Source organism: Mustela putorius, unplaced genomic scaffold (genome assembly GCF_011764305.1).
Source record: "Mustela putorius furo isolate JIRA1106 unplaced genomic scaffold, ASM1176430v1.1 tig00000738_pilon_pilon_pilon, whole genome shotgun sequence".
Lineage (NCBI taxonomy): Eukaryota > Metazoa > Chordata > Mammalia > Carnivora > Mustelidae > Mustela > Mustela putorius.
This window is the reverse complement of record NW_025421463.1, coordinates 4,987,037-5,007,299: the sequence shown is the minus strand read 5'-3', so window position 1 is coordinate 5,007,299 and position 20,263 is coordinate 4,987,037. Positions and strand designations below refer to the sequence as shown.

General features: G+C 40.5%; 1 protein-coding gene across 6 annotated transcripts in view; it reads right to left on the bottom strand.

Moving 5' to 3' along the window:
• The window catches only part of MRTFA (myocardin related transcription factor A), a 195,021-nt gene that overhangs the window by 45,041 nt on the left and 129,717 nt on the right, over positions 1 to 20,263 (bottom strand). Inside the window, exon 1 of one of the 6 annotated variants that reach the window (XM_004771276.3) lies at positions 14,571 to 15,092. The exons of the other annotated variants lie outside the window; for them this stretch is intronic. Coding sequence (XP_004771333.1) covers positions 14,571 to 14,778 — 208 coding nt within the window. The 5' untranslated portion in view covers positions 14,779 to 15,092. Of the gene's footprint in view, positions 1 to 14,570; positions 15,093 to 20,263 lie in introns of those variants that run through there. 6 annotated transcript variants of the gene reach the window in all.

The window sequence follows — 20,263 nt, the reverse complement described above, 5'->3', positions numbered from 1 at the left end:
ATGTTTATGTTTCCAGAATGCAGGGATTATTAATTTTACTTATTTTTAATTCAATTAGCCAACATAACTGATATCGTTTGTTTCAGAGGTAGCATTCAGTAATTCATCAGTTGAGGGATTATTCATTGGAGAAGAAACCATTTAATAACTCACTTTCCATACACAGCATAAGAGCCACATGTGCTGGGTCTACTACAGAGGGTACTCCAGCCAGGGGTACATTTCAGAGGCCACACATTTAATGTACATCCACCATCACCAAGGAGTACTGGGCACTAGTTTCAGATAGTTACACTCCTCGACGGTGCTAGACCAAGGAGATTCAAAAGAGTAGGAATTCGACAAAATCTTTCTATTCATTATACTCACTTAGATTTCCTCTCCACTCCCCACATGGATAAAAACTAAACAGAAATACCTATTTGTGTACATGCACGAGTCTATACTTTCACTGTTATTGAATTCCACAAATTTAATGTATCATCTGTTTCTAAATGGGGCTGTGCAGGCAGCCTATATATAGATGAGCAGATGTCTTTAAAGCTTATGGACGGTGCATCGACTGAGCTGCCTGCCAGAAAAAGGACTGGAATAAAAAGAAACCAAATCAATAAAGCAGGGAACCCTAGGTTCTGCACTCCCCACAGAATTAATCAAATTTTCCACCTGTTTCCAACAAAGGTGATTGATCCAGTGCTGTCTGAATAACTGGCTTCTTGGGAAATCAAAGTAAAGGAGTAAACTTCATGTGCTTCTGCCCTGTAAAAACCATGGAAGTATGTTGACGGCATTCAAGAGGAATGTCAAAGAAATGGCCACATCAAACAAACAGATCAATCAGGATTGGAAAGAAAAAGCCAAAAATAAGTGGTATGTCCTCAAGCCCAGCTCTGTGGCTTCCACTGGTTGGTAGTCCTGGATTTCACTGGGGAGGGAGACGTGCAGCTTGGCACGCTGTTCTCAGCTTATTGATACTTGTCCATTATGGATTCCACAAAGGCTTCTAGAATTGGGAGATGAAGTATTTATGAGGGAAGCAGAAAAGATCAGGAAAGAGGTTAGTATGGGAACGATAGCAAAAGAACAAAATCCCTCCCTCGGAACCACCCTTTGCTCAGGAAGACCTCTTCAAAAAAGATTCTAACGGCCAGGGCATTTCCAAGCCTGATCTCCCAGTAACTCATCCACTGTTTTCTCCTCAATAACCTTTAGCTCCCAGTCCTAGAATAAATAAGCAAACACAATTTAATTCAGCAACAGACATCACTACCTCTACCTCCAAACTGGAAAATCTTTCTCATTGGGAAGATCAGAGAAGGAACAGAGTAGGTTTTAGCCTTAGGTGAAGCTTAGCATGCTAATAATTCAAATACTCAGCTGTGTAGCAATGAATTATACCTATTGGTGTACTTTATACTTCAGTTTATCCTGTATGCCTTAAAAAGTCATTTAGTGATTTTATAACTTATAAAAACACATCACGTATCACTTAGAACCAAAAGCTATATTCTCCAAGTACTCACTAGTTTCATCCTTAGAATATAGGATTAAAAGCATGAGAAGGGTGCTCCCAGAAGAGGGGATTAGCCCACATGTTCTGCTGCCTGGGTTACTCTATAGCATCACAAGCAAAATACAAACTCAGAGCTGGGATAGGGGGATGGTTCTCCATTCATCTAACAGATGTTTACCAAACAACTAATGTGGGGCGCCTGGGTGGCTCAGTTGTTAAGTGTCTGCATTCAGCTCAGGTCATGATCCCAGGGTCCTGGGATCGAGCCACGCATCAGGCTCCCTGCTCAGTCAGTGGGAAGCCCGCTTCTCCCTCTCCCTCTCCTTCTCCCTGCTTTGCCCTCACCCAGGCGCCCCTCTCATGGAATTCTTAAGAGAGAACAAAAATGAGTAACTACGATGCTATAAGAAAAGATCTGATGCCTGTAATCTAGACTTTTACTTAAAAAGTCATAGGAAGGGGCGCTTGGGTGGCTCAGCGAGTTAAGCCACTGCCTTCGGCTCAGGTTATGATCTCAGGGTCCTGGGATTGAGCCCAGCATCGGGCTCTCTGCTCAGCAGGGAGCCTGCTTCCCTTCCTCTCTCTCTGCCTGCATCTCTGCTTACTTGTGATCTCTGTCTGTCAAATAAATAAATAAATACAATTTTTTAAAAAAAAAAGTTATAGGAAAATGCAACTTAGCTAATACATATGCCCTACTATATTAAGGGTCCCTATCAAATTCAGTCATCTGGTCTTATGTGTGATATACATGTATACATATATAATAAAAAGAAGTGTTGGTATCTTAAAAATAATAAAAATCCAAATAGTTTTATATATCTATATCTATCTATCTATCTATTTATCTATCTATTTTAAACACACATTGAGAATACAAAGGTGACAGTGCCAACACTGGAAGTCACGAAGAAACAAAATCTTTGCTACCTGGGGTAAGAAGAGTGAACGCAACAAATGGGGCCTTAAAATTTTTTATCCTCATGATCAGTTTTACTAAAGTTTCAATTAATTTCTTGAGATTGTTCCCCAAAAGTAAAACACTTCTGTAAGTCCCTATTTATTCTAATTTCCCACAAATCTTTCCTGAAAGAGATGAGAAAGATACAAAAAGAAAGTGAGGTGTCTGTGCTCCCTTATTCCTTCCCATCACCTCTCCTGCATTCTGGTTCTCTGCCCCCACTCTGTCTTCCAGCATCCCTGGGACTGTTCTCTTCCTCTGCACTTTCTCACCTCTAAGTTTCTCTAGACCCTTTCATGACTAATGTTCTCCCTTTAACTTGGGGACCAGCCTGAATGTGTTAGCACAGTGTACACTGCACCAAAAATGTGTTTCTGGCTTGTGCTTTTGATAGAAACAAGACCCTTTTTTTTTTTTTTTTTTAAGATTTTATTTATTCATTTGACAGAAAGAGACACAGCAAGAGAAGGAACAGAAGCAGGCGAGTGGAAGCGGGAGAAGCAGGCTTCCTGCTGAGCAGGGATCCTGATGCAAGGCTGGATCCCAGAACCCTGGGATCATGACCCAAGCTGAAGGCAGATACCTAACTGACTGAGCCACCCTGGCGCCACAAACAAGAGCATTTTAAAGGCCCCAATGTATTCTATAATTAGTCCTATCCTTAACCAGAATGGTTTACTCTTAACCAAACTATAATTTCTAGGGAATGGGGCAAGCAATGCATACTGGGTTGGTTATATGAGTATTTTATAAGTTGCAAGTGAATACAATACATTTATAGAACTGACCTATAAGGAAAGAAGAACATTAGAGAAAGAATCGGAAAACACAAGTTCTAGTCCTGGCTCTGTTGCTACCTAATCAAGTCACTTAACCTCTTTTAGTCTCAATTTTCCTTCTATAATACAACTCCTAAAAATAAGTCCCGTGCTTTGAGCTAAAAAACAGAAAACAAAAACAAAAACAAAACAAAAAACTACAACATATGTGAAAACTGCTCTATAAAACCATAACATGGACTATAAACATTTTCCTAGAATATAAATCTTTATCTCAGCTAGCTTTTCTTTAGGACAGGAATGGACACTGCTAGTAATTTGGTACCACACTTTCAATTACATGTTTTATTTTGCAAAGTAAAAGGGCCTTCTATCAAAACATCTTATTTAAAATCATACTCTATGTGTTCTGGAGCAGGGGGACCAGGAGGGAGCTGCAGTTGGAGGGGAGGGGAAAATGGAGGGGAAATGTTTTCTTTTGGAAGACAGTTTTGGCAGCGAAGAAGCACCCTCTATTCCCAGACTCTCTTCAATCTGGTATGTCGAAAGAGTTAAGACCCAGAGAAAAGCAGAAGGATCAGTACCGTTCATTAATAAAACTGAATGTATGATGATTGCTCAAAGCATGCTGCTGAAATTCCAAGCTGTCAATACAGAAATAGTGGTTAAAGGACCCAGAAAGATCATTCATCTGTTGCCGGAGAAAAAAGGACCTGCAGATCCAGAGTTAAGACAAAAGGAGGTGGAGTAAGAAAAGTAAAGGTAATTCTCTCTAGGATCCTAACGATTCACCATTAAAAATCATATGTAATGAAGTACCCTGGACTGGATCTTAGAACAGAAAAAGGAAATCTGTAGGAAAGCATACAAAAGCCACAAAAAGTTTGGGATTTACTTAGTAGTATACCAATGTTAACCTCTTAGTTTTGACAAACGTACCAGAATTATATAAGAAGCTAACATAGGGCAACTGGGTGAAGAGTATACGGGAACTCGCTATACTATCTGTGACTTTTTTGTAAGCGTAAAGTTATTGTAAAATAAAAAGCTTATTTAAAAAAAAAAACAACCATGGATTTGCTCTCCCTTCAGAAAATTTATGCATCAATTACTAAAATCTTTTAAGGGTCAGGTTTTTCAAACTGAAATGTTACCATCTACTGGACAGAAGGAAATTATGGATTCATTCCTATACATGACTAATTATTAAGAATAATAATGGGGCTTCTAATAAATTCAAAATATAAAACGATTGTGGCATAAACAAATAGAATGAACCACAATGTAATCCTGAAGAGAAAAATTCCTAATTCTAAAATTGCACATACGAGGAGTCCCTGAGTGGCTCAGTGGGTTAAGTGACTGACTTCAGCTTGGTCATGATCTCAGGGTTGTGAGATCAAGCCCTCCTCTGGGTTCCCCACTCAGGGGGGAGTCTGCTTCCCTTCTCCCTCTGTTCTTCCCCCAACTTATGTGCTCATTCTCTCTCTCTCTCTCTGAAATAAACAAATAAATCTTAAAAAAATAAAAAATAAAATCACACATGCAAAACACCACCTATGAGATATCAAGTTGGATTGTTTTATCAATATCCTCAATTATTCAACCCTTTCACAATCCTATAAATTTCTCTTCTACCTACCTCTGTATGTATTGTATAAACATGAGTTAAGTGATCTCTCAAATAATCTGCTTTAGATATCAGAAGTAATACCAAAAAATGATAAATATTATCTATTTAACCTGAATACTCACAGACCTTCAGGCAGAGAGATCAGATATCTCTCTGGGGTGGCAAATGTAGGCTACTTGTGTATCTATCCTGACATGTATTTACAAAGGATAAGCTAATGAAAATCTAACTTGAGCCAAAGGATAAGCTAATGAAAATCTAACTTGAGCCACTGAGCTATGTACAATATAAAAGGTCTCTGTATTATGAAATAATAAAATAGTGAAAACATGCATGTGGCAGCTTTTTTTTTTTTTTTTAAAGAGAGGGCTGGGACCTCGAGGAGCATAAGGAGAGGGAAAGAGAGAATCTCAAGCAGGCTCTGTGACGAGCTGGAGCCTGACATGGAGCGCAATTTCACACCCCTGAGATCATTATTTGAGCCAAAATCAAGGTCACGTAACTGACTGAGCCACCCAGGTACCCCATCTTATTCAATTCTTAAAACAAAGCTATGTGGAACGTGCTATTATTATACTATTTTGTAGCTGAGGAAATTGAGCATAAGACACATTAAGCAACTTGCCTGAGGTCACCCAGCTCCATTTCGATCTGCAGCCAGAGCTCTCAGCCACTATTATAGGTTATGTTTCTCTTCCTTCATAAAACAGACCAGTTCCTCTTGTTTAAAAATGACACTATTAATAGTGCTTTCTGCATGATGTGGCTGGAAAAAAAATTATCTACTTACTAGTAGGGAAAATCCAGGTGATTTCAGTGAATAGCACAGGGCATTTCAGAAATCTAGAATCTAAAACGCTCCTTAAATTAAAATTCCAGAAGTAATAGAGACTAACAGGATGATAGTGGCCAACGTGTAAAGGTCATTCAAAGGGGCTCCTCCCAGAGACAGAAGGCGAAGGACACAAGAGAACCTCACAGGCCTACTTCCCATTTGGCTCTCAGTGCAGAGACGTCCACACTGAAAAGCAGAGAGCACCTGCTTCCTGGTACAACTTCATTCCTGCATTCTGCCAGGGGTTTTTCCTGCTGTCGCAGAGATTCTGAGTTGATTCATTCATTCATTGAACTGATACTCAGTGTGCACTTACTATACGCTGGGCACTATTCCAGGTGATACGGCAGGAAAATGGATAGATGAAGTCCTTGCCCTCACAGACATATGTTCTAGTGGGAGAAACATAGTAAGTTATTTATGTTATAATTTCCAATGGGACATTATGTGAAGAAAAGTACAGCAGACTGAAAGAACAGAGAGTGGCTGGGGGTGGTAATTCTACAAAGTACACATGGAAGGCCTGTGGAAGAGGAAGAGACAGATGACTCTCACACAAAATCCTACATAATATGATAAACCTTGAAGAGATCTGGAGAGTGTTCCAGGCAGCAGAAATAGAACATGCACAAAGGCACTGAGTGAGAGGAGGCCTGTCTTGAGAAGGAAACTCAGATGTAAGAGATGAGGAATGTAGTCTGTTGAACTCTCAGTGGGATGTACCACTACGGTGACTCATTTCATCTCAACAGCTATGTGAGGTACGTGTTACCTCCATTTTACAGATGAAGAAGCAGCAGTTCGAAGAGGTTAAGTAACTGTGTGCACAGCTAGTAAGAGGTAGAGGCCAGAGTTCAAACACAAGTTGGCCTGATATCAAAGCCTATGCTTTTTCTGCTATAACACATTTAATACCAGAGCCATAACAAAAATAATATGCATAAGCAAGTAAGTAAATAAATCAAACTCTTTCCCCTATCCTCAAAATCTGGAGCTCACCATTTCATTTTGGGTAGCTGTTCATCTCCCCCATGAAGTAAGGTCCTCCTTTAACTGCAGCGGGCAGATCTCAAACTGCCAGCTACTTCGATGTCATCGGTCTCTTTCCTGAGGATCCATAACACAGTGCTCAGACAGCTAACTCCATCACACAAGATCTGAGCATAACACGTACTTGCTCGAGGCATCTGAATGGGGTGAAGGTACACTGGGAACGTGCTTCCTTTAGACTGGCAGGGCCATCTGAACAAACCCTTCCAAAGTTAAAGGCACCAGGAACAGTGTTTTCCCTGCAGCATTAGTTCTGCACGTTCACCCAGGAAATGTGGGCAGCCTTGAATCTCATCTGCTATTCTCTGTGGGTATTACTGGTGCTGACATTTTGCACCCAACTTTGCTAAGGGTAGGTGACAGGTGAATAGATTCAAAACTTGGAACAGGGCATGGTTATTCTACAGCAAGCCAGAAGTGACAAAAATTCTTTCCCTTAAAACTGTATTAGAGTACTTACTCTTTCTAGATCTCTAATAATAATGTGGCCCTGAAAGACATAGCATGGTAGAATACTCAGGACTGAAATAATGAGGGAGGCCTATATCCCCATATATTTCTGTAAATATTTAGTAAGTTAGTTTTTTTCCTACCAAAGTACTTTAAACTCTCCCGACAGGCTTATCCTATTTAGCTTCTTCCCATTTTTTAAATTAACTTTCAAGAGTTTGCAGTAATTAATGACAGCTTATTTAACCGACATTTTGAGAAAAAAATAAAAAGGTAAATCCTGATTTTTGTTGTTGTTTGAGGAGACTAGATGCCCAGTGTGGAGCCCAATGTAGGGCTTGAACTCACAACCCTGAGGATCAAGACCTGATCTGAGATCAACAGTTGGTTAATCGTCTGTCTGCCTTTGGCTCAGGTCATAATCCCAGGGTCCTCGGACAGAGCCCCACACTGGGCTCCCTACTGAGCAGGGAGCCTGCTTCTCCCTCTCCCATTGTTGCTCTCCCTCTTGTGCTCTCTCACTCTCTGTCAAATAAATAAAATCTTAAAAAATAAATAAATAAAATAAATGAAAACAAATTTCCTCGAGGGCAAGGATTAAGAAACAGGTGATTAGAAATGAGAAATTTGGCCACATGTGCTAAAAATACACACACAAAATCTGAAAGTTCTTAAAATATTTATATGTAAATTTCTCTATGGGTACTTAAGGGAAAAAAATAATAGCTTATCTCCTTAAGTCCTAGGTGATGTAAAATTGTATCTATTTGTCTCAAAAAAAAATTAAAGTATTTTAAAATTAACTTTGGCAAAGCTACAGCAAAATTGTTCTTTTCTGTAGAAGACAGAAAGGCAGAAAAGAGGGAGAGTTAAATTTCATGCAGCATGTGAAGTATGAAATCTATAAGTCTATCAGCTAAAACTGTTGCAAGAGTTACAATTCTCAAGATCAAATACATAAAGGGAAAGCCAGTCTATTAAAATATAGCAGCCCATTTAACTACTGAAGGATTTTCCTACTCCCCATTCTCTGGTTTAGTGGAAACATCTCAGAAGTAAATGTATAGGTAACTATATGAGAGTTCATGTTGTTTGAAGAACTGCAACTTTGTATTTCCTGAAGTTTGTGTGGTCAGATTTGCAAGTAGAACATGTCATTACTACAGGTTTTGCACAAAATTTTACGAAACAAACCTACATTAAGTTAAAGCAGAACTGAAATCAATGCCTTTTCTGGCCACTTCAGGAATTATTTCCATACATTTGCCTATCACAGAATCCTTTGGATTTAGATGCTTGATTCCTTCAACACAGACCAGGGGTGGGGGGGGGACATTCCAGCTCCAAAGCTAAAATGGAAGTAGAATGCAGAGTAATGAAACAATTACCCAGTTACCACATACCACATTTTTCTAACATAATTTTGAGGGATGCAGAAGGTGCCACACCTCTCAGCAGAATGCTTATTTTTAAAATGTCCCGGAAAGACTAGCTTGTAGTTTCCCTCCTCCTGCATTTTCAAATCATCCCAATATTAACAGCCTTCTTTAAGAAGCCTCGCCCCAGTTTTTTTGGGAAAAAAAAAAAAAAAAAGCATTACATTTGTCTCACACTCCGTGTGATACCCAAGCAAGACCCCTCTTTTTCTGGTTCTTCTGCCTCATCAAAGCATGAAAACAGCCAGAACTACAGCAACAGCTGGAGATCATTAAACCGACAGAAATAGCTTAGGAGACTCCGTTGGTGTGTGAGTGGGGGGAGGAGAGACTCAGTATCAGATTAAAAAAAATCAAAAGGGCAACAGGAAAGGCGGGGGGGGGGGGGTGTGAAGCCTAAGAAGTGTATCATACCCAATTTCCTTTACACAGCCAAAGGGATGCCCTGGAACCAAAGAAGGGACAGGTGACTGCAGCTTATCTTGCCTAGCCCCCACCTATCTTTCCTATGAAAGGCTTAGTCAAACCTAAAAATGTGAGTTAGTCAAGACAGGTTGGGGTAGGAAGGTAAGGGAGTCAATGCATCTCAAAGGCTAACGCTGGGTCATCCCCATTCTGGAGGAATCTCTTAGAGGATGTGAGTCATTTCTGGTGCTGTGCTGACAGTAAAAGTAAACTCAAGACGGAGAGGGGTACGAAAATACAGGCCAGTCCCTAAGTGGACTCGGATACCTACCCAGTCCCAAGGCATCCTTTCAACTGGGGAGGACCAAATGCTGGATGAAATGCAGGCTGCTGGGGCTGTTCGTGCCAGAGCACAACCACGCCTCCAATGCTAGCTTTGTAATCTGCCAGGCCTCCGAAGGTCAGTACAGGAATGTGCCATCTGCCTGGCCCGCTGCCCGAGTGTGTTCAGCACATATCTGAATGCCCTACAGGAGCTTTATTCAGATCCCTCCATGGGAGTGGGCCTGCATATCCTGATCTCCATGCCTTGGTCTGGTTAGTTGTAGGATCCCGGGGTACCCTCTTCGCCCTCACACATGCTAGGTTGTCATTTAATGTCAAGGCCTATCCCACCAAGGCATCTTCTGCATAACTAATCTCACAGGACTGCAGTTTCAGACAGTTCCCCACCTGCAAGCCCCAACAGGAAATGATTCGATTGCAGATATTTTGACTGCAACTCTCTTTAGCAAGAGTGTTTGGTAACTGTGGGATTGCAGGAACTTCAGCTGAACATTTTATTTGATGCATCTAATGATTTACTAGAGAAAGCTCCATGCTGATACCTGCTCTCAACAAAAGCACCCCTACGCTGCCCTCTTCTAGAATGGCTTCTTCTTCTTCTTTTTTTTTTTTTTTTTTAAGATTTATTTATTTATTTATTTGACAGACAGAGATCACAAGTAGGCAGGGAAGCAGGCACAGAGAGAGAGAGGAGGAAGCCGGCTCCCCGCCAAGGAGAGAGCCCGATGCGGGGCTCGATCCCAGGACCCCGGGATCATGACCTGAGCCGAAGTCAGAGGCTTTAACCCACTGAGCCACCCAGGCGCCCCTAGAATGGCTTCTTTTCTAACTCACAAACCTGTAGGAAAATATGTTCATGCGTATTTCCAAACTACATCAGTTTTGGCTACATAACTGTATTTGAACAGGTTTTCTATGGTTTCAACCCCCCCCCCAATAATTGGCTTATTCTGAGTATTTTAACTTAATATTAGGAAGGGTAGGACATCTACAAAATAAATTCACTAGAGAGGAGACTAAAAAAAGTTTATATACATATTTAGTTTATACACACCCATACAGATCTATCTCACATACAGCTCATTTTAAGGCTGCATAACACCAAAGGACAGGATATGTGTCAACCAAACTATTGTGACTATAGTCACTTCTCAGTGTGCACAGCCTAGGTGGGAGCAAATGCATCTCTCATCAGCCTTTACCAGAGTATATTCTTTACAGAAAATATTTTTTAAAAGTCATAAATATTTATAATCAATCATTTACTATGTACGTGCCTTGGTACTAGGTTACACAGTAGGAATTGAGAAGAGAAATAAGAAATATAATAAAAATAGCTCTTAAAAATAAATATATAATACTTTACAACGTTATTTGCATATGATCTTATTTCACTCTATGAGTTAGGATGGCAGACATTATACCCATGATACAACAAAAGAAACTGGTTTGCCAAGCTTAGAGTAATTTAGCCAAACTCACATTGGCAAGATCAAACCAAGAACTTCAGGTTCTTGCCTATCAGTTCAGTGCTGGAACGCTAGCTGCCTACCACAAAAAGGCTTTCAGCCCTCAAGGAATTATCTCTGACACCTAATGCCTTGGCCAGTGTTTCTCAGATGTACCAAGCTTCTTCCCAGTGAGAATCTCACCAATCTCCTGGACCAGCGTCATATTCTAAATCTAATTCAAGACAATTGTGGGGAAAGGTTATTTATTAATATCATTGACAATTAAAAGATCTGAGGGGCGCCTGGGTGGTTCAGCCGGTTAAGCGTTTGCCTGGGCTCGGGTCATGATCTCAGGGTCCTGGGATAGAACTCCACGTCAGGCTTCCTGCTTGGCAAGGAGTTGGCCTCTCCCTCTGCACGCCCGCCCATTTGTGCTCTCGTGCGTGCGCTCTCTCATTCTCTCGAATGGATAAAATATTTTTTAAAAGGATCAGAGTTTCTTTTGAAGGCCAGACCAGAATTATTACTATGAAATACTGAATAAAACTCAATTAGGATGGAGTGCTCAAAATGTATCTCATTTAGGATGAACACATTTTTGCTTACGGGCATGATATTGCCCTCTAGTGCCAGGAAGCACAGTACCCTCAGCAGACAAACTCAGCTGATGCATTATTAACCACCTACTGTGTATAAACACACTTCACTAATGAGCACTTTCAAAGGGAGAAAAAAGAGAAAAGGGTAAGCCAATTACATACATATAACCATAAAAACTAAACCCCTCAAGGAATTTATAAATATAATAGAGAGGATTAAAAAATATGAAATAAATCACTGTAATCAAGGACAGTGTTGTGAGTGCTATGAGTTTGCAGAGAATAAATCACTAGAGTACAAAAAGGATCAGGCAAGCTCTGTAGGAACAGCAGCATATAAACCTTCTCTGGAGGACTTTATACACTAGGTATGAACAAAACCCAAAAACTAGCAAGGAGCCAAAACCCAGAGGTAGGAAATATTATAAGGTTAGGAACATATATACATATGTTCTTATATGTATATGTTATATACATAACTAATGTATTCCAATTTAGATGGAGAATGAAGTTTGTGAAAGGGGAGTAGAAGGTAGCCAGAAAGGCAGGTGAAGGTCAGGCTGTGAAGGGTCTGAAATTCTGCTATCCAACATGGTAGCCACTTGCAACCTGTGTTCTTCAAATTCAGTTAAAATTAAATAAAACCAAAAATTCAGTTTCTTAGTCACTCCAGCCACATTTCAAGGCTCAACAGCCACATATAGCAAGTAGCTACTGTACTGGACAGTGCTGATACAGTACTGGGCAGTGCTGTACCAGAAAGCTGCATTAAACTTCAAGACATGAATCTTTCTTTCTTTTTTTTTTTTTTAAAGATTTTATTTATTTATTTGACAGATAAGATCACAAGTAGGCAGAGAGACAGGCAGAGAGAGAGAGAGAGAAGGAAGCAGGCTCCCTGCCGAGCAGAGAGCCCGACGCAGGGCTCGATCCCAGGACCCTGGGATCATGACCTGAGCCAAAGGCAGAGGCTTTAACCCACTGAGCAACCCAGGCGCCCCAAGACATCAATCTTTCAAGACTTTTTTTTTTCCAATTTATTTATTTTCAGAAAAACAGTATTCATTATTTTTTCATCACACCCAGTGCTCCATGCAATCCGTGCCCTCTATAATACCCACCACCTGGTACCCCAACCTCCCACAAGACTTCTAAAAAAAAAAATACAGTTCTGATCCTTGCCAAAGTCAAGAAAACCACAGGTCCTAAGACCATAAAGGGTAAATTAAAGTGTGGTCTCTATCCTTGTGCTGTCAACTGAAACAGCAGGAACAGTATCACACATAGCCTCCTATGGTCCTAAACAATTCTCTTGAGAAATGTGTGCCACCTTTCAAAATCCTTTTTTTTTTTTTTAACTTAGGAAAAATAAAGAGCTAAGAAAAATATGAAAGAAGGAAAAGATTATCATCAGGCATTGATCTATAATAATAAAACACAATACTGAGAAGAGTCACTTCCGCTGGGTAGTTTTGTGTATCTGAAGGAAGAACTGTCTCTATCCCTCAAGCACCTGCTTCAGCCCAAAATGAGTAATCCTGGACATCCTTTATACTTTCACTATCTAATGCACAATCTATTTCTCTTATGCAGCTTATAAAATGACAATCATTTTTAAAAAACAATGTGTACTGGTAGAAAACAATGTGAGTTCTCTCAAGATCCAACAGACAAAGAATTCTAGATACAAATTTCCAAGTACAGTATAAAATCAGAAAAACATATAGTCAATTGCTATGGCTAGCTGTCTAAAATTGCCATTCTGATCCTACTTATGCCAAGTCTGCATCTCTATTTCCTATACACGGCTACTCTTGAAACAAAGCTATTTAATATTCATACTGGGAATCTGAAACACTATAATCTTCTGGTTACAAAAAGTTAACAGTGGCATCCCAAAGCTTTAGGTCCTAAGCCATACGGTCTCTCCCTTTCAAATAACCTTCCCTGAAATGTTACTGTGGTGTTTCTTTGACATTATAACACTTTTAGATATGTAAAAAAAAAAAAATCAACTGCCTCTCAGTCCATTTTTTAAATCATTCTTTGCAAACTGGGCACTGATAATCACTCATCTCCTCATCAGTGGATTCATTCACTGCTGATACCACAAGCTCAAACCATCCTGTCAAATGTTAGTAACGTCCCAAAGAGATCTTAAGAAATCAAAAGAAATGTCTAAGTTTTTAGAAAAGTAGCAGTTATATAAACAATAGTGGAGAAGCTTCCCAAGCTAGGAGAGAGAAAATGTTGACAATTCTTTTCCATTCATATCTGTTAGAATTTGAATGAAGTCTCTACTCCCCCCACATATTTTTTCATAACTTAAGAGTTTTTCCTGAAAGAATTACTGAACTTTTTTGCAGAATTCAAATGTGTCCATTCTATTCCCAAACAATATTTTCCCAGCAGTTTCAAAACACAAAAGAGGGATGTTTACAAAGGAAAAATCCTTCATGGGTATTAACCTAATAAACAGTTTCCTGCTATCTTTCATACATGTGGATGTAATTCTAATATAACTCTATAATTACTAAAAAGATTGGTAAGGCCAGCCCCAACAACCCAAACTAACATTCAGTATAAGTAAAAAGAAAAAGCCTTCCAAATATTATTTTGTTTTAAATTATGATATCTTAGTGTTATGAGCTCTCAGAGGTTATCTATCCACTATCAGTATTTAACAGAAGAAACTAAAGTCCTCATCACTAGCTCCCTATTTATTTGTCTAGAACCTGTGGCCAGAGTATGTTTTATTGCTAAAACACTGCATGTGACCCACATAAATGGGAAGAATCCCACCTTATAAAGTGTTTTTCTTCGTTCTTCCATAATCTGGGTTCAGTATGTGAGCTCTGCAAGGGTGGAAGGAAGGGAGCAGGAAAAACATCATAAACACTATCCCCATCAGGTCATGAAGTGCACCCTGTGGTACCATGCTCAGTCGTCTACCTGCTGAGGGCTCTACAAGCTTCAGTCAAAACCTTGGGAGAGTAAACTACCCAGAGTCAAAGCTTGGCTGGCTGCCGAGGAACAGGGACGAGATAAAAAGCCCACAGTGAATTAAGGAGGAAACAAAAGCATGCAAATCCCAAGAGGATAAATATGCCAACCTTCCCGAAAACTGTGATAAGGGGCCAGTCGCACTGCGGAGCAGCTGTCCCTTCCGGGCTCCAGGACAATCCATGAGAGCGGCAGAATCCTGCAGGTGGGTTGATGAATCTTGGTCTTCTCCTCCAGCATGCTGGGGGAGATGTGAGGCTCCAAAGGCCAGTGTTGCAATAAACCTGTCTTCCTTACCTCACTCCTTAAAGAGGCCATTTATTATTTGCTGAAAATCTGATTAGCATTGTTCTTTAGCTTCAAGTGGGCACTTTGTTTCTGCAGTGCTGAGGGTATAAGAACAGCTAGATCCCAAGTTTACTTAGGGAGCGAGGCATTAGAAGCAGTGACAGCAGAAGGTCAGAATCAGTAAGTCTCCTGGAAAACATTTCTTCCTGTCAGCACTGGGCCTCGACACAGACACCTCCCTCCTCTACCCAAATGCCAAAAAGCAGGACTGGGATGATTTCAATGTGTAGAGCTGGAAGAGAAGAGGGTTCCCTTAGAGAAAATGCTCGTAGCAACCAACCAACCTCATTCACCCAAAATAGTAAACAGTTGGTTTCTCTGCTCAGAACCAAAAGGCTTCTGCCAGACAAGTGGTATCACATGACCAGGTTCCCTCTTCTCTCCTATGCCTCCCTCCCTTCCTGTGTAAAGTCTGCACCAAAGTAGAACAAGGACCTGTAACACTGTACTATTTTATTTCAATTGACATTTGTTTTTAAAATGTTTACAGATGAAAGATACCAAATTGGGAGGAAGGCAGTACCAAGGGAAAAACTCGGGAAGAATTTACTTTGAAATAAGCCACATGACAGCATCAAGAAGCAGTACCATAAACGTAACGGTTAATTAGCAAATGTGCTCAATGAACAAATAAATGAGTGAACAGACACTTCTTGGCAATTTGCAGATGTTTTAGCGACAAAGTCTCTAAAAAAAGATACAGCTCAGTACATATTTGACTTTTTCACTTACAAAAAAAAAATAATAAAGCCTCTTAAGATGATAGCTAGTGTCAGAGACAATATACTGCAATGGCAAAAATTTGAGATTCACACCCTTATCCATCTCAACTCAGCTCACCATTTGATTCTACTACTTAGCTATCATAACCCCATCATTCAGATCACTGGGTAGAAAATCAGGGCAGCTACACCAACAGACTAAACTGAAAAACCTACACAGCTCATTATTATGGGGAGAGCTACCATCCTGACACTCGTGGGCATTTTCCCCTAAGGTGGTCAGTAAGGTGGACGGCACAGCTAGGGCCAGATGGGCCACCATTTTCTTCTCCCCACAAGATTCCCCTGCACTTGAAAGCTGAGCAAGGCATAAAACGTAGAGGCATGGAAGCAAAAACCTCTAGTGAAGCAATCTGTTCTAGGGGAAAACAGGTGTCTCCATCCTTGGCCACGGCCCCTACCCACAGGGCCAACCAGGGGGCTTTTAGGTAAGAGTTGTTCATACTCATCCATCCCCTTGCACTGTAAGATGTTCAATAAATATTTGTAATATGGAAAGGAAAGAAAAAGAAAAAAAATAAAGAAAAAACTTATCAGAAAGCCTTAACATAAGCAACACCTTTTCCCCCAAAAGACCATGTGAAGGTACTAATTTGGCCAATGTCAGAAAACAAACACTACCAATAAAGAATTTGCTGGTGAGGGTGCCTGGGTGGCTCAGTGGGTTAGGCCGCTGCCTTCAGCTCGGGTCATGATCTCAGGGTCCTGGGATCAAGTCCGGCATTGGGCTCTCTGCTCAGCAGGGAGCCTGCTTCCCTCTCTCTCTCTCTGCCTGCCTCTCTGTCTACTTGTGATCTCTCTCTGTAAAATAAATAAATAAAATCTTTAAAAAAAAAAAAAAAGAATTTGCTGGGGAGGATGAGGAGCAATTGACACTCTCAGACATTACTGGGAGAATACAAAATGATGATCTGGGAAAACAGTCCGGAAGTCTCTTACAAACTTAAACATGGATTTACCATACAACTAAGTAATCTCATCCCTGAATACTTACACAAAGGGAAATGAAAACATACGTCCACATATGGAGCTGTTCATGAATATTCATAGCAACCTTATTTTAATGGCCAAAAATGAGAAACAACCAATATGTTCTTCAGCTTATGAACAGAATAAAAAATGGTGGTACCTCCATATGAAGGAATGTACTAACGGTGAGGAAACACATGAACTATTACAGACAACAACATGTACGAACCTCAAAAGCATTACGCTAAGTTAAAGAGGCAAATGCAAAAGGCTACAACACGGAATGACTGCACTTATATGAAATTCAGGAAAAGACAAAACTATAAGGGCAGAAATAAAATCAGTGGGTACCAGGCTGGGGATGGGCGAGGAGAGACTGTCTACAAAGAGGCATGATGGGACTTCTTGATGGACCTATTCCCTGTATCTCGATTATGGTGCTGGTTTACTTTTTTTTTTTTTAAGATTTTATTTATTTATTTGACAGAGAGAGAGCGATCACAAGTAGGCAAGGAGGCAGGCAGAGAGGAAGGGGAGCAGGCTTCATGCTAAGCAGAGAGCCTGATGTGGGGCCCAATCCCAGGTCCCTGAGACCATGACCTGAGCTGAAGGCAGAGGCTTAACCCACTGAGCCACCCAGGCACCCTGGTGGTGGTTTACTTTTTATCAAAACTCAGCGAACTGTACCTATAAAGGGATTACTTTTACTGCCTATAAACTGATCCCAATTTTTAAAAGAAAGTAGATTGCGAAATAACATGCATAGAGGCAGAATGGAATAGCAGTTAGGAATACATGCTCTGGAACTAGATAGCCGGGATTTAAATCTTGGCTCTACCACTTACTAGCTGAGTGACCTGAGATCCTTAACATGCCTGTGCCTCCATTTCCTCATCTGTAAAGTGGGGATAATAGTATTTACCTCATGGTGCTGCTGTAATAAATGAGTCGACACATATATGGCACTTAGAACAGTGCCCATCCGCCAAGCATTCACTAAGTGCCAGCCGTTGTCATCACCCAATTACGTAACGCATACATACATGTCACTGTGCACAGAAGTGACTGGAAGGATAGTTACCATCTGCGTGTCGGGGATACGCTGATTTTATTTTCTCCCTTCTGTTTTTCTGTATCTTCCAAATATTCTACAGTAAACAACTATTGCCTTTGCAATAAATTTAAAAAAATTTTTTTTCTCAAAAAAACCATTTTTTCAAAACGAAAGAAAGAACACTGGGCTGGGACTCAGCAGTTCTGTTTTTCAGCTGTGCTAATTACTTCATTGTATGACCTCAAGGTGTCACCTTCATCTCTATAAAGGAGGGGCTAGAGCAGATAGGGTGTCCTCCATCCCGAAAATGGAATGGTTCTCTAAGATTTATGGTGGGACTGGGCAAGCTACACACTTTATTTTGTTTCATTTTTCTTTCCATATTTACTGTCCGCCTACCATGTGCCAGGCTGTGTGACACAGATGAAACGGCCAAGCCCCTGCCCTCATGGGGCTTACAACAGGCTCGTAAACAGAGACAGACTTGTACTCAATCATACAATCTGTCAGCATGATACATGCTCTGATGGGAACTCAAAAAGAAGATCTAGCTGGGTTTGGAGGAGTTAGAGAAGACACCTGACCTGAGACCTGGCTGGATTAAAAGGGGAAAAAAAAAAGTCAAACTATGGGGAAGGGACCTGCAACCAAAGGGAGAAGAACACACAAAAGCAAAGGGTGAGAAAATAACAACTTCTTGGGGAACAGACAATAGAGAGAAAAGAAACAGAGAAAGGGCATTTTGACAGCAGTATGGAAACAAAGAGGGCCAATCCCAGCAGGGGGAGGTTGGTCAGGAAGAGGGAAACGAGTACTCAGACTGTTGATGATTTCCAGAAATCATATGGAGCCCTGACTTGTTTATTCTTACTCAAATGTCTATGCATGCAACAAAGAAACCTAGCAAACATGAGACGAAGACGTACTTTACTATAGTCAGAAATATAGCTATACACTTACAAAAATTTTACAAACAAAAGAAGTCAGTTCACTTCCATATTCCATGGTTAATTGAATATCCTTGTTTCTTCAGTAAATAGCTATTGTATGCTCCACATATGCATGGTGCTGAGGAAGAAGAGAGACACAGAAAGCAAGAGCACCAGATTCACTTTTTCTTCTACCCAGGACCCACTGCGATCTTCTACCTCTCAGAAGCAGGGCAGGGACAATGTGAGAACTGAGAACTCTGACTTGGAACTGGAAAAACCTTTGTATAAATTCTTGCTCTTACCACCTACCTCCAGTCTGAGTTTGGGTAAGTCACTTAACCTCACTTAGCTTTCATCTCACCTGAAAATGGGCATAACATCATCAAATTATTATGATTTATGATGAATTTAATGAAACAAGCAATAATCAGTATATCAGCCACCCAGAAAATGTTCTGGAAGTGGTTCCTTTTACTAATTTTAATTTTCCATCTTGGGACAGCTCAAGATCTCCCACTATATAGACACAAATATACTAACGAGGTAGAAAACAGGGGGAGTAATGTATAAAGGTGTATTTAACATTACTGAATTTACATTTCAGTGAATTCACAACTGTTTTCTCATAAAGGTGTCATGCTTGGAACTAACATTCCTGAAGGATTTCTCAAACTGTTAATATCTGCCTATATTACATGACCTAGGAAATTAAATAAAAACCATCACCCAAAATAGGGAGCCAGTCACAATCTCTTCTGGATTCCTCGTTCTGACTCTGACTAACAGTGAGTCATTTAAAGAATGGAGACAACGCAGAGTACTGACAAGCAGTCTGAACACAAACGCGAAGCAGGGGTGCCCGGCACACTGCAGACCGACGCTTTACTGCAAGCCAACTTTCTGAAACAGAGAAACTAGCATGGAAGGAGAGTCTTCTACTGGCTGCACCTTTTAGTAATCCTGTCTTTCAGGAAAGCGATTAGTTTCTCAACTGCTGCCTCCTTATCACACGTACTCAAAAATACTTTACTTTTTAAAAATGTTTATTTCTTAAAGATGACTTCCAGAACTAGAGTGGTCATTTTAAGATTTTAAAAGCAGAACATAGCACACAAAAAGAAAATGTCTGTGTGATATTAGAACATGATCTTATTTAAACTGCCCCCCATAAAGTTCCTTTCGCAATGAAACCAAGCAGTGATACTTCAGTCCAAACAGAAGATTTAACAAGCAGAGGAGAACCTGGGTAGGATTTTCAAGTACAGTTTTTCAAGTCTATACTTTCTTATATGTAAGTAAAGTCTATGCCTATAAGCAAAAGAACACCATACTTTCATATCTTTCTCTTATTAGTGTACAACCAGTCTCTGTAAAGAATCCTCATGCTACCAGGGAACCCCAGGATCTTTCTGCCTACCTAATCCCACAGAGGACACCCTGTTACTCCCCTTCACTCTCCCTCCTGTCATCAGTGCCCACGGCAAGCTGGCAGCTAGTGAAACTTCTGAATCACCCAAGCTCCCTTGCTATGCTCCACTCTGCTTAAAGGTGCCTCGTACTGTGTACTGGCAAGAAGAACCTAAGGAAAACACAAAGACAGGTTCTTCCTTGTAGGTGCAGGAAAGCTGAGCTAATGAGGAGATCTGTTCGTCGGGGCTTCCCTGTAGCTGCTTGTGATAGGTCCAGAACACACTACCGTTTGCTCTTTTTCAGTGATC